General features: G+C 38.8%; 2 protein-coding genes and 1 non-coding gene across 7 annotated transcripts in view; all 3 read left to right on the top strand.

Moving 5' to 3' along the window:
* Positions 1-102: 102 nt before the first annotated feature.
* Positions 103-2,342, top strand: LOC127935063 (succinate dehydrogenase cytochrome b560 subunit, mitochondrial). The gene is made up of 6 exons (XM_052532656.1): positions 103-205; positions 680-739; positions 826-927; positions 1,068-1,129; positions 1,448-1,611; positions 2,082-2,342. The coding sequence occupies exons 1-6, from the start codon at positions 189-191 to the stop codon at positions 2,184-2,186; spliced, it is 510 nt and encodes a 169-aa protein (XP_052388616.1). The 5' UTR covers positions 103-188; the 3' UTR covers positions 2,187-2,342.
* Positions 2,343-4,077: 1,735 nt separating this feature from the next.
* trnar-ucu (transfer RNA arginine (anticodon UCU)) lies at positions 4,078-4,151 on the top strand. The gene has a single exon. It is a non-coding gene; the product is annotated as a tRNA-Arg (tRNA).
* Positions 4,152-7,084: 2,933 nt separating this feature from the next.
* Positions 7,085-12,780, top strand: part of LOC127934875 (cell adhesion molecule 3-like) — a 58,648-nt gene continuing 52,952 nt past the window's right edge. For 2 of the 5 annotated variants that reach the window (XM_052532425.1, XM_052532408.1), the window contains exons 1-2: positions 7,085-7,310; positions 8,478-8,668. In XM_052532425.1, coding sequence (XP_052388385.1) covers positions 8,548-8,668 — 121 coding nt within the window. In that variant the 5' untranslated portion in view covers positions 7,085-7,310; positions 8,478-8,547. The remainder of the gene's footprint in view (positions 7,311-8,477; positions 8,669-12,780) is intronic. The other 3 variants (XM_052532418.1, XM_052532432.1, XM_052532438.1) reach the window with 3 other exon arrangements.

Here is a 12,780-nt window from a genome sequence, read left to right as displayed (position 1 = left end):
ATTTACGACTATTATTATTTGATCCGAAAATAAATATAATCAAGGATACCTATTTACATAGCCTGGCCTAAACTGACAATGACCTCACTTACCGCTTGTAATGACCTTACCAAAATGGCGGCGGCCTGTGAACTCTTTTGTGACATAACATCCTGCTGCGTCACGTCCGAAGACTCAATCTCCAAAACATGGCGTTGCTTTTAAGGTCAGTACGAACATGTCATTTTTAAAACGTGACAGTTTTGCTCTTTCTTTTGTTTAAGTTGAAATTAATCGTTGTGACATTATTTTTGAGGCCATATTATCTGGCAGTGTTGATGTTGTAAACATGTCGTAAATGTAACAAGTGCCCTTTGATCTACTAAAATCTTTATAACCATGTCTATACTTCATGTTTTTGTTTTCATTATCAGTCAGTGCATTTATTTTTATTTCAACATCAAATTTTCAGAATGATAATAGTTGTGTTTGTTCATACTGTCTGTAAAGTTCTTGTCATCAAAATCGAAAATATCAAAACTTTGAGTGTTGTGTTGTTTGTTACTTAATATGTAACGTTAATTTTCATATGTCTGAGCTTATCTCTGGAGTCTTATCACATTTATTGGATGACACAGTTTGACATATATCAATGATTTATAGGATTAACCATATTAGGCGTTACTTCTTTGTGTTAAAGGACAGTGGCCCGGCAGGGTCTGTGTTCATCACGGTTGCAGTTAGCCGTACTCTACAGACAGTAAGTATACTTGTATTTTCGTTAAATATTTTCAATTGAAGAATTCATATTAATGTGTAAAGCTCCTTTTGTTCCTTTCTTTTCAGTGCTGTTCCTATGGGAACTACAGCAAAAGAGGAAATGGACAAGTTTTGGAACAAAAACACACGACTCAACCGACCTGTCTCACCTCATATAAGCATCTACCAGTGAGTGTTCACACTTCTGCTTCTTGGAGTGTGTTGATCATACAATCTACAGGATTGGACGTGTGAGGATGTTGGTTTGCGGTGAGTTATAAATGAAATGTCACTAAAAGTCGATGGATTAATGGCTTTGGTGTTTTCAGGTGGTCAGTCCCCATGATGTTGTCCATCTCACACAGAGGAACAGGAGTAGCACTAAGCTCAGGTAGCTATAATATAAAGTTGTCTTGATAATGTGTTTACAGGACCACAAAATGATAAATATATTAGCATATACAATAACGGTAACCTTCTGTTTATTATAAGCAAACGGTCATGTTGTCTATTGCTTTAAATGCTCAAGAACTTTAAAGTTAGGTATATTCTGATTGGCTGTCAGAGTTTCCATTAATCGTCCATAAAGTGCTTCCAGTGATGTCTTTCCTCTTCGTTGTTGTTATAGCTGTGATGTGTACTAAAACTTTATAGATTTGGTCTTTTGCATATTAATATAAAATGATGATGTTGATCTTTTTGGTCTCAGGAATCTCTGCGTTTGCACTTGCTGCGTTGGTGTTACCTGAGAGTTACCCACATTACCTTGATCTGATTCACTCCATGTCCTTTGGGCCCCAGTTTCTTGCTTTCAGCAAATTTGCTCTGGCTTTCCCAGTGGCTTTCCACACTTTCAACGGCATCCGTCATCTGGTACATTCATACACATATTTACTCGTGCTGATAATGACTCGTGACAGTGTAAACAGTTGAATGTGACCAAAGTGTGAAATTAAGACACTATGGTTCAATAGTTTGGGGTTAATAAAACGAATTTATTTATTTATTTTATCAAGAAATTAAAACTTTTATTCAGCAAGGATTCATTAAATAGATAAAAAGTGGCAGTTTAGACATTTCTAATGTTAATAAGATTTTGATTTTACCAATAAATATCATATTAGCATATTTTACAGAATTTTTTAATGTTTGTTCAATGTTTTCCTCATCTGCCAGAATAATGAAATATCATTTTATAAGACTATTCTGAGCAAATACTGATATTATTTTGATTTATTATTCAGCATATCATGTAATTAATTTGATTCTGATTTTTTTATTTATGTGCCCAAATATATCATATCATACTTTGATATAAATCTCTCTTTTTCTCTTTTTTGCAGTTATGGGATCTTGGGAAGGGTTTTAAGATTCCTGAAGTCTATCGTTCTGGCTACATTGTCATTGCTTTGACTGTTCTCACATCGATTGGTCTTGCTGCCATGTAAATCCATGGACATGACAGGACTGGGTGAGACGCACAAATGAAGAAGACATGGAATTAGACGAAGTTGTGTTCTTTTGTTTATCTGTCTAAGAAGTGGCCTATAAGGACCAACTTGATTCATATAAAATATGCTAAATAAATATCAACCCAAAAACTATCCTCTGTGTTTTTCATGCCTTGCACATTGCTTAACTGAAAAAGAGGGGCATACCACTTAATTGGCATTTAAAAACTTTACAGCAATCATATGGACATATAAGGAGAGGGCTGAACATTTGTCTTGTTTCATTGTGTCATTGCAGTATTTCCAAAAATGTTGACTTGTGCTTGATTTCAGTTAAATAAAATCACTTTCGGTGATTTAAAGGCCAATTAAACCTTTAGACTGAGGGGTATATATGACAAATGTAGTTTTGTGCTTTCCTCCCAGCATGACTATATAAGAAGTTAAAAGAAGAGGTGAAGTTTGTAGTATGAATCGTGTACCGTTTCTCTCTGCTCAATTTCCTGTAGCATCTATAAAGATACTGTTTTTAAGACAATGCATTTTGTGTGTCATAATAATGGTAATGTAGATGTTTCATAGAAACCACTAATAAGAGAGAGCGATTAGAATATTGTTAGTATTCTAAATAAACACAAATGTTGAAGTCTGGCTGCACAGGTTAAATCATTCTCCTTGAAATCTTGTTCACCTGAATGATAATGTCAAGGATTGCTGTGGGCTTTTTTCATTTAAATGGTAATGTCGTAAAATGGATTGGTTTGGATTACAGACTACATGAAGTCACTACACTGAATGTTTACTGAAAAACTCCTCACTTCCTTTCCGCTTCACTAAAAAACGAAATCAGGAGATAACATATTTATCTGCATGTGAAACTAGAAGGCATGCCCTTCCACTTGTGCTCAAGAATAAACAAGTCATGTTCAGTTTAAGTATTGCGTCTGGTTGGTTTATGTGGTTTTCAAACTGAGATCTAGGGACCCCAGATATCCTTTTGAAAACAAAATAAATAAATACACACACATACACACATATATATATATCTCTTTCCTTGCAGTTTCGGTAGGCCATGGTCTTTATCTCCTGGGGGTTGCATTGCACTAATCTCTGCAAAGTGCCTTTGTAATAATATTTGTGAAAAGTGATGTACAAAACGTTTCACTTAAGGTTTGCACACTGAACAGTAGGCTACTCTAATGGTGAAAAGAATTCACAAAATAGCATAAATAGTGTCCTATTTTAAATTTTTTACTATACGAACAAATTATTTAACGCCTTTATAATATCATGTTTACTGTATTCACTCTAAATGGATATTTATGCATTTATGCATGGCCTAGCTCCCTTTAACAATTAACGAATATTTTCTAGAGCTTGAAAAACCCTGGCAGGATATTTAATCTATAATGGGCTTATTCTACAAAAAACAAATAATTAACCTATACTACTGAAAACCGGGTATACATAAAAGACGGCGCTTTTTAGGTAATGTTATTCATTTCTCTTATGTTTTTTTGTTTTTTTTTCTGTCCAGAATAACGCTGGTAGCCTACAGTTGATTATTAAAAGTAAACCACGCGAAATAATTAGCGTTTGTTTGAGTTATCGTAATAATTTGAATAACATAGATGTTTTATAGAGTCGCTGAGATTTCTGGATGATAGTCGTTTTCAAGAATTGATCAATAAGCCATGCTTATTTTGCTTTCGGATGCGGAGGAAGGCAGTGGCGCCATGGCTGCACAACGTCAAAACAAGAGGCGCGCGCGCTCCCCCTAGCGGGACGTGACGCGTTTACAAGCACGAGCAGTACACTGGTCCTGATGCTGCAGGATACGGTACTGATGCAGAATATGACCTCGCTTTACGTTGCATCATGTGGCTCAGTCTCTGTGGCGCAATGGAATAGCGCGCTGGACTTCTAATCCAGAGGCTCCGGGTTCGAGTCCCGGCAGAGATGAGTCGATAATGACGCCATCGCGGAATGATGGTTATTTTTTTTATGCTTAATTATGTTTTATGATGCTCAGTCGTCGCAGAGGATGCAATACACATTACATTTTAGTGAACGAAAGCAATCTTGTGTATGACTAGCAATAAACCGTTCGTTATGAAAACAATAATAAAACATTAATTTATTATAATTGAAAAAATGAAAAAAGCCTGGTTCTATGAGATTTTTCCACAGTTAATTAACTATGCAACGGCTTGAAAACGACATGCAACGGTTCGGTGAATTGCAATATACAGTATTCTTGATTATTATTATTTTTAATCCTATATTTCTTATACAGCAAAAATAGCTATTTTTCTTTTTAGGGATACAATATTAAACATGTCATGTAGAGGATGCAATATCTAGTATTTAAGCTTACCTTTTTTTGAATGAGCCCTTGTATACCTATAACCCACTTTTGGTTTAAGAAAAAAAAAATCGTGTCTTTATGAAGGGAAAAAAAAGATGTATCTGTTTGGTAACTTGCAAGTATTCCTGATTTTTACGTTTTTAATCCCACATTTCTAATACAGTAAAAATTGCCATTTTTCTTTTTAATGCATTCTTGTCCCCTTTTGCCCTCTCAAATCAGTTCAGCTGTAATATACTTGCCTTTGGTCTTGCCAATAAGGTCTCTCTAACCTGAAGAGTATTTTCCTAAATTACACTGGGGAGGTGGTGGTGGTGGTGGTGGTGAGGGGTGGTTGGGGGTGGAGAAAGAATGAGAGCCTGCCAGAGAGATGGAGAGAGACATCAGTGTCCTATTGATTTCCCAGTGAAACGGTGTGATTGGCTCTTCCCAGTCTTTATGGAATAGAGATAGAGAGGAATCTCACCTCTGCACTGCCTGATCAAACTCTACAGGAAATCCTCTTCCAGGAAACCCTCTTTCACCCTCTCATGCATTTATCTGAATTGAAAGTGTGAATGTTCACTAGAGAGTTTCTCAGTCATTCATTTATCCACTTTGAGCTCATTTTCATCCTCTCATCTACCCACATGAGGCAATTTCACCAGTATCATCCTGCTTTGAAATTTCATCTACAATTTTGCCATTCATATGTGATCTTGGCTTGTTCTTCTCCACAGGCAAGCTGGTGTGTGTGTGTGAGAGAGAGAGAGAGAGAGAGAGAGAGAGAGAGAGAGGAGATGAGGGCTCATTTTAATGCAGTATTTGATTTTAGATGTTTAGTAAGTCATTAAACTGATAATTGAGACGTTCTGTTAATATTATCCCTCTCTTCCCTCGCACGCCTGGGCCGGTCGGAAACTCGGGTGTTGGTTTCTGCGCTTCTGGACACTCGCACGTCGAAGAAAGGGAATTGCGCAGGTCACGCGTGGACTGTCACAGCTCTGCGGAGAATGACGTCAACGTGTGCTTGGGCTCTGTTTCCAAACACTAGAAACTGAAGGCACACTGGACCGCACTTCGCAGACTGAAATACAGTTGCCTGAATAATTCTCAGTCCGATAGGCTGAACTACTTCGGTGTGGTATGATGTAACCGGGCGCTTTCTGGGAATACCGTGCTCGCAGTACAGTCTCCTGACCGGTAGATGTAACTACTGTCTCATCCGTATCAGTGATGAAGACAGTGCTGACGTGCGTGCACAAGCTGGGATGATAACACTACAAACTGGATCTTTTTATTTACCGCATAAAGAGATTAATTTTCCACTGTCTAATCTGTGTCATGGTTTATTCACCCCGTGAAATGAATAAAAGCCGACAGGCCGTGGGCCGCTGACATTAGACACAAGTATGTAGTGATTTGGGCAGGAAGTGTCCCGCCCCGAGGCTCCGGTTGGCTGCTCGAGCCACCGCCACGGTGACCGAGTCGCAGCTCTCTCGGGGTATCTGCCTCTCGTGCAGTCGTCCATGTTTTACCCCGTGCGTCCCCCGCACCGCACAGCGAGTAAATCCACGTGCAGAACTAATCCTTAAATCCTCTCGCGAGTCGCAACGCCCTCCCCTCCCTCCTGCCACCCTCTCCTCTCGCGCGGGCCTCCCGAGCAGCCGGCGGGGTCTCCAGAGCCCGGCTCGCGCGGGGACTCGCAAGACCACACCTCGCGCCGCCACCAACCAATAAAAAGGTCGACCCTCACGAAAACATTGTCCTGCTCACATTTCACTCCGACAATTTGGAAGACGAAGATTGAATTTATTTTCAGGAGCATGAAGATTTATTTTGTGACATTATTTTCATGAATACTAATTACTTTAAGAAAAAAAAGGGTTCAACGACTGAGTCCAGGCGTCTTGTAATTCAAATAATTCTTAATGATGATTTTATTTACTGTAAACAGAAATGTTATTTAATTCCGTGTAAATTTATAAATACATATTTTCTTGTTTCTTTCGTTTCAATAAAGTATTAAAAACAGCGATTTATTTATTTACTTGATTATAGAAATTGCTCAATTAATGTTTTCTTAACATTAGGTAAATTAAATAATGTATTGTTTGCATGTGTATTCATACTCAATTAATTTATCATATTTTGACTTTTGAAATTTAGGTTTTTTGAACTTCAAAGATACTCATAGAATCAACACATATAATACCTGATGTTCTTTATTGTTTCCGTCTAATGTTAAGTCAGAAACACAAACAAACAAACAAACAAACAAATAAACGGTTAATATATATAAAAGTTATAAGTTTTGAGAGATTCCTCTAAAAACAGACTAGGCCACAAACTTTACGCACTTATACATTATTTTATGAACAACTGTAATAATATTCATGATAATAATAATTATAATAATAATAAAAATCTTTCAGGCACATTGGTCTAGCCCTGCTATTAATGGTACGGCCAAATCGTATTAAAATCCCCACCCCTCCCCCTCCACACCGCACGCCTCCCCCTACCTCCATCCCTCCCTCACTGCCTCCCTCCCTCCCTCTCTCTCAGTGCTTTCAGACAGACTGTTTTGCTGCAGTGAACGGTAGCCGTGGAGAAAGGAAAAAGCAAGAAAAACAAGAAGACAGCGGAGGGCGGAACGAGAACCAATATAGACAGATCCATTGGGACCTTAGCGTGAGCGCCAGCGGGCATAAACGGGTCCAACACTCCAGAACCGACGGAGCCGACGGGCATCACGAGCAGCGCTTATAACGGTGCGTATTGTATCTGCCCTCCTTTTGACCATACAGACAAGCAGGACTATTATGGTCTTTGGCATCCTGGCGCTTATGCTGATGGGGGGAGACACCTGTCAGGTTTGTAAATAGGGGCACGCTCGTGCTCTGGAATGCGTCTGCATCTGCGCGCGCCTCTCCTGACGGGCGCACCGGGCAGGAAACAGTCCAACACGCTCGGAGGTGTTAAACTATGAGCGAAGGGAAGGGGGTTGATGTTAAAGTGTGTTTAGGCTTACTGTTAATGCGCTGATGGTTGCTCTCGTCTCCCCTCCCCTTCCATTCGCGAGCTCTAGCAACATCCCTGCCGCTCCTTATGCATTCAGCGCTCTCGGACTGTATACACCTGCCACTGTTTTCCGTGGTTCGGTGGGGCGTCCCGGTTGCGCGGGTGAGAACGGGACTGGTTCTCAGCGGGAGAGGCGGGAGGGGGTTGGGGGGTGGGGGGTAAAGACAAGTGAGAGAAAAGAACCGATGAGTGAGGGAGGCGGCTCGGGTGGTTCAGTGTCGGGTCGCGTGTCACAGAATTGCAGCAGGTATCATCACCTCATCCCAACAGTCGAGAGAGGCGAGGCTTCGCTGCTGAACACACACACACACACAGTTTGACGGCCACTGTCCGTCCTTGCCTCCCTCTGTAGTTACACAACAATACAGATCATCGCTGCGCTGTCGCCCGCTCGCTCAGCAGCCAACGCCATGACTTACACAGTTCACACAAGCGCACTAAGAGAGAGGAAGATCACCCAAACGACCTGGACTATTGTGTGAGTGCGTCGCGTGAGACACTGCGCGCTGAATTCTCAACGGGCGACAGGTGCACCTTCTTATCGCGCGCGCAGCAGTCAGAGCGGAAGAATAATGAAAGCGGTGTTAAAGGCTACCGGGAGGATTTCGGGGGCTGTACTCTCAGTTCAGGCACGCTTGTTTTTAGGTAGCGTTTGTCGATTCAGAGTCCTTTTCTGGGTTACTGAGTGACGAAAAGAATGTTTTCGATCACTGCGTCACATCACACACAGTGAGTGACACGGTGATATCAATGGAAGCACCTGAGCAGCTCGTGAAGTGTGTGTGCTCAGCATCAATGCGACCAATCGGCGCTCTCCGTCTGTTAATTAGTGTGTATGTGTGTGCCTTTTCTTTCAGTCAGCGCTTCGTAGAGCTTCTCCACTTCTCCTGGTCTCGAGAGGACTACTGGGTTTAACGCACTGGACGGATGAGCGGGATGCGCGCGAGTAAGAATATGACATTCCCGGCGTTCCAGCGGGCCGCTCTCAGGGCGCTCGCGGCCTTGACGATGCTTCTCGCGACCTCCGTTAGGAGCAACTTTGTTTTCGGTAAGAAACGACCCCGGCCCCCTCCTTCACCGTTTTCACAAGGGATTCACAGAGCCGTTAATGAGCTCGTGGGGCACAGAGGAACCTCCCCCTTTATTTTTATTTTATTATGTTTTTGAATTTTCTTCCTCTATCTATCTATCTGTCTGTCTGTCTGTCTGTCTGTCTGTCTATCTATCTATCATGAACTCATTTTTAGCTACTTATAAAGTGTTTTAACATACTTGGATTGAAGATCAGGAAATGGCATCACCATTTCAGGAAATCATACCTGCTTTTATTTTAGTACAAATACACAAATAGCCACAGATCTATATCCTCAAGCACATGTGCACACGGTACACAATCCTAACGGAGTTGGACTGAATTGGTCTTCTGTCTTGTGTAGGAGTGTGGCCATTGGTTCTCTATTGGGTTTAGGACTGAACAGCATCTATATCAAGTCCTTTTCATTATAAAGTCTAAATTAGTTCACCAAGGAATGCAGCTTGTGTTGAAATGTCTGATTCATCGTCAATGTTTCGGCAGACTGATGAGTGGAGATCATAACTGCTTTTAATTTGAAGTAGAAGTATAATTGCTGCACAAGTGTACATTACACAATCACAATGAGTTGGACTGAATCAGTCTTCTGGCTTGTGTAGGTGTATTACTCTCTAGAGTACTCTCTGAACAGATCTTCATCAAATGTCCAAATGTTCGAGTGAAAATATGGATGATTATTCATGAATGATGACTGTGATAGAGTTTTCCTTTGTCATAATGAAGAAGTGTGAACCGGACATTTGTGTTGAAATGTCAGATTCAGTGAGATGATGTTGTTGTTCCTGCTGAGAATTATTTTATTGTTATTCTTTCTTTCTTTTCCTTTTTCTTTCTTTCTTTCTTTCTTTCTTTCTTTCTTTCTTTCTTTCTTTCTTTCTTTCTTTCTTTCTTTCTTTCTTTCTTTCTTTCTTTCTTTCGATCCTGATCTCATCCTTTCTCGCACACTTAAACTCTGTCAGCTGTTTTGCTGCTCAATGCATTATTCATTATTGTGTTTTTTGGCCCTATGCATCCTTAATGTGTATGTATGTGTGAGTGTGTGAAGTCTTTTTGCATATGTAAGAAACTCATACTTTAGTTTCTATGCAGTAGTGAAGCGGGTTGTTTAAGAGTATAGGTTGTTTGACTGATGCATGAACATGTTGAGTGCCGTATTTATAGCTGGAAACAGAGTAAATTTTTTTTGTAGGTTTGTACTCTATGTTCTGTACCATATAATCTTTGGTCATCATAATTTAGGGTACATTAAAATACTTGTGATGCTGCTGGTTCCACCTACTTATGCAAACTGTTACAGTATATTCATAAATGTCCACTAGAACAGTAAAATATGTAAAATACTAGTAAAAAAAAAATTAAAAAATACTTTGAAATACTGTATGCACCAAGGACACATTAAATTGATTAAAAGTGATAGTAATTTATAATATTCCAAAACATTTCTATTTCAAATAAATTATGTGGATTAGAACTTTCTATTCATCAAAGAACCCTGTAAAATATTTCACATTTTCCACAAAAATCTAAAGCAGCACAGCTGTTTTCAACATTGATATCCTACTGATATATTTGATAAAATAAGTGAAATATGCAGACTGTGCTGGAGTTTTTGTTGGATTTAGTGCAAAACTGTAATTGTTTTCTATGATTGGGTTAATAAGTGCATTAAACTGACACCTTACCTTTGGTCATTAGCAAACATGATGATTATGAAAGATGATAATCAGACAATAGTGCTGTCTAATATTGATTCACAAAATCCAGCTCATAAGAGTAATTGGCTTGCGAATCAGACTACACTTTTGATTCAATAAAAAGAGTTGGCTCATAAAAGTAATTTGCTCATGAATCAGATCAGTGGCGTTTGATTCACTGAAAAGAGCTGGCTCACAAGAGTCTAGGGATGTTCATTTTAACCAGTTAACCATTAACTGACTGTTAAGAATTTGACTGATTAGTACAAACAGTTAAATGATTAAAAAAAAAACATTTATTTATTTATTTTCAGTAATTTGTCAACATATTTAAAAAGGTTTGCTGCATGGTTAAAATATGCTATGTGTATAATATAAAAATATTTTTATTTTTTTAATTTCATTCAGAAATAAACCTAATGCCAACTCGAAATGTTTACAAACATTGTAATAAACTGTAAACATAGCTAGGCTATTTTAGTTCCCCTCACTCCACAACAAATAATTTCAATTAACAGAATTTAGAAAAGAACAAGAATTAAATATAGGCCTTTCAGAAGACAAAACAAATTTATTTAGGCTAAATTGAAACCAATGTTGGGTCTCACATTTCACACAAATTAAAATGTTTCCGTATTCACAATGTATTTGAATAACAAATTGTTATTTATTATGTTATTATTTATTATGTTATGTTATATAATTAGTATTTATTGTATTTTTTTTCCCCTATATACTGTATTTCATTATGATAATGAACTGCTTTGTGAAGGTAGCAAAACTTGTGCACACATGCAGCGTCAGCGCAATCACTCGAGTTTTCCCTTCTAACAGCGAAAGCAACTTCTCCTTTTAGTCATAAAGATAATCGGTTTTGTAAACGGTTCGCCTTTATTTGTCTACATTCACAAAAAAAATATGTAATGTAATCCTATTGTAATATAATCCTAAAGAAAAATAGGATGCTGCTTTCTGCAGTCTGTTTCCTTTTGTGCAGCACAAAAATGATCCGAAACGGCATTTTTATTTCATTTTCCTAATTTATTATTTAAGTAAAAATATATATATATATAAAACCTTTCTTTATTATGTTTTGCTCCACTCAAGAAGTGCTGTAGGTGGGTCATGTGATTTAAAGACCATGTGAATCCTCATGTTCTGTTGTTTGCTGCTTTTTGCGCTTGTATAATTAATCCTCGGGAAACAAATGTTAGTATTTTAAACGGGTCTCAGACACTGATCTTTTCAATTCTTATTCATTATCCTAGTCATGTGATGCGATTTCAATATTTTCTTTCTCTTTGGAGTGTTACAAGCTCTTAGTGGCCTGGGACAGTGTTGCCATACAGTCACGTACTGCAAGCGGACTCTCAAGTAAAAAAACATACTACTTTGACCTTTAGCCTGCTGTTCTTGTCTTTTTCTGTTTTGAGCTACAGTGTTTGTTAAATGTTCCCTTTTAACTATTGTTGTTCTTTCTATTGCTGTAATTCTTAATATTTGCTATGTACTCACTTTTGTTGAACCAAATTGTAAGTGAAGGCTTTAATGAAGCATCTAAAAAAGGATATATGTTTTAGCAGGTGTATCATTCAGGATCTATTTTTATCAGGTCTTCACTTCTCATTTCTTGAGGCTGTGTGTGAGAATGTGCAGATGTCCAGTCATGGTCTGTATAGGTTATGTATTTGAATGTGTGTGTGTGAGAGAGAGAACTTTTCAGTTTGGTCTCTGAAGTGTTTATATGTGTATGAGAGACGTCCAGTTCATCTCTCATGGTTTCTGAAGTGTGTATGTGTTAGTGGAGTTTCCACCCCTGGTCTCTGAGGTCTGTATGAGTGTATGAGCGCATATGTTGCTCATGTGGTCTCTGATGTATTTGTGACTTGTAGGACCGTTCCCCCGTAGCCTCTGATATGTGTGCTGCATCCTCTGTGACATGTCTGCGAGCAGCTCAACATGTGGTGGAAGCATCTGGATATCCTCTATAATGTGCTTGATAAATTCTGAAGGGTCATTTTAAAGAGGACAGGATAGCTCTGGGGTTTATTTCATAGGGCTTAACAACTGTGCGTCACAGATTCATCAAAAGAGGCACTGCAAGGGAAAATGAGCCTTATTGTTTGTTTGTAGCGTTATGTGGCTGCTAGCGGTCTGTTGAAGCATGTTGTTGTGTCCTCCACTGACCTGAGACACATTTTGATGGTTATTTGTGATGCACATTTGGACTGAGTGATTTATGCTGTCTTACTGTGTTAAACCTCAGCGATGCTGACATGTGTGCATGTTTGTAAAAGCATGTCAGGATTAAAGTGGAGTTATGTGTGTGTGTGTGTTTTCTATTGCAATGTGTGTGTGTTTGTGTTTTTGAAT

The sequence above is a fragment of the Carassius gibelio genome, chromosome A2 (genome assembly GCF_023724105.1).
Source record: "Carassius gibelio isolate Cgi1373 ecotype wild population from Czech Republic chromosome A2, carGib1.2-hapl.c, whole genome shotgun sequence".
Taxonomy (NCBI): Eukaryota; Metazoa; Chordata; class Actinopteri; order Cypriniformes; family Cyprinidae; genus Carassius; species Carassius gibelio.
This window is presented reverse-complemented; position numbering and strand designations above follow the sequence as displayed.

Excerpts from the sequence above, each read along its gene's own strand:
- LOC127935063 (XM_052532656.1), top strand. Across the intron at positions 740-825 it reads TTAGCCGTACTCTACAGACA|TGCTGTTCCTATGGGAACTA; the intron begins GTAAGTATACTT and ends CTTTCTTTTCAG. Across the intron at positions 928-1,067 it reads CCTCATATAAGCATCTACCA|GTGGTCAGTCCCCATGATGT; the intron begins GTGAGTGTTCAC and ends TGGTGTTTTCAG.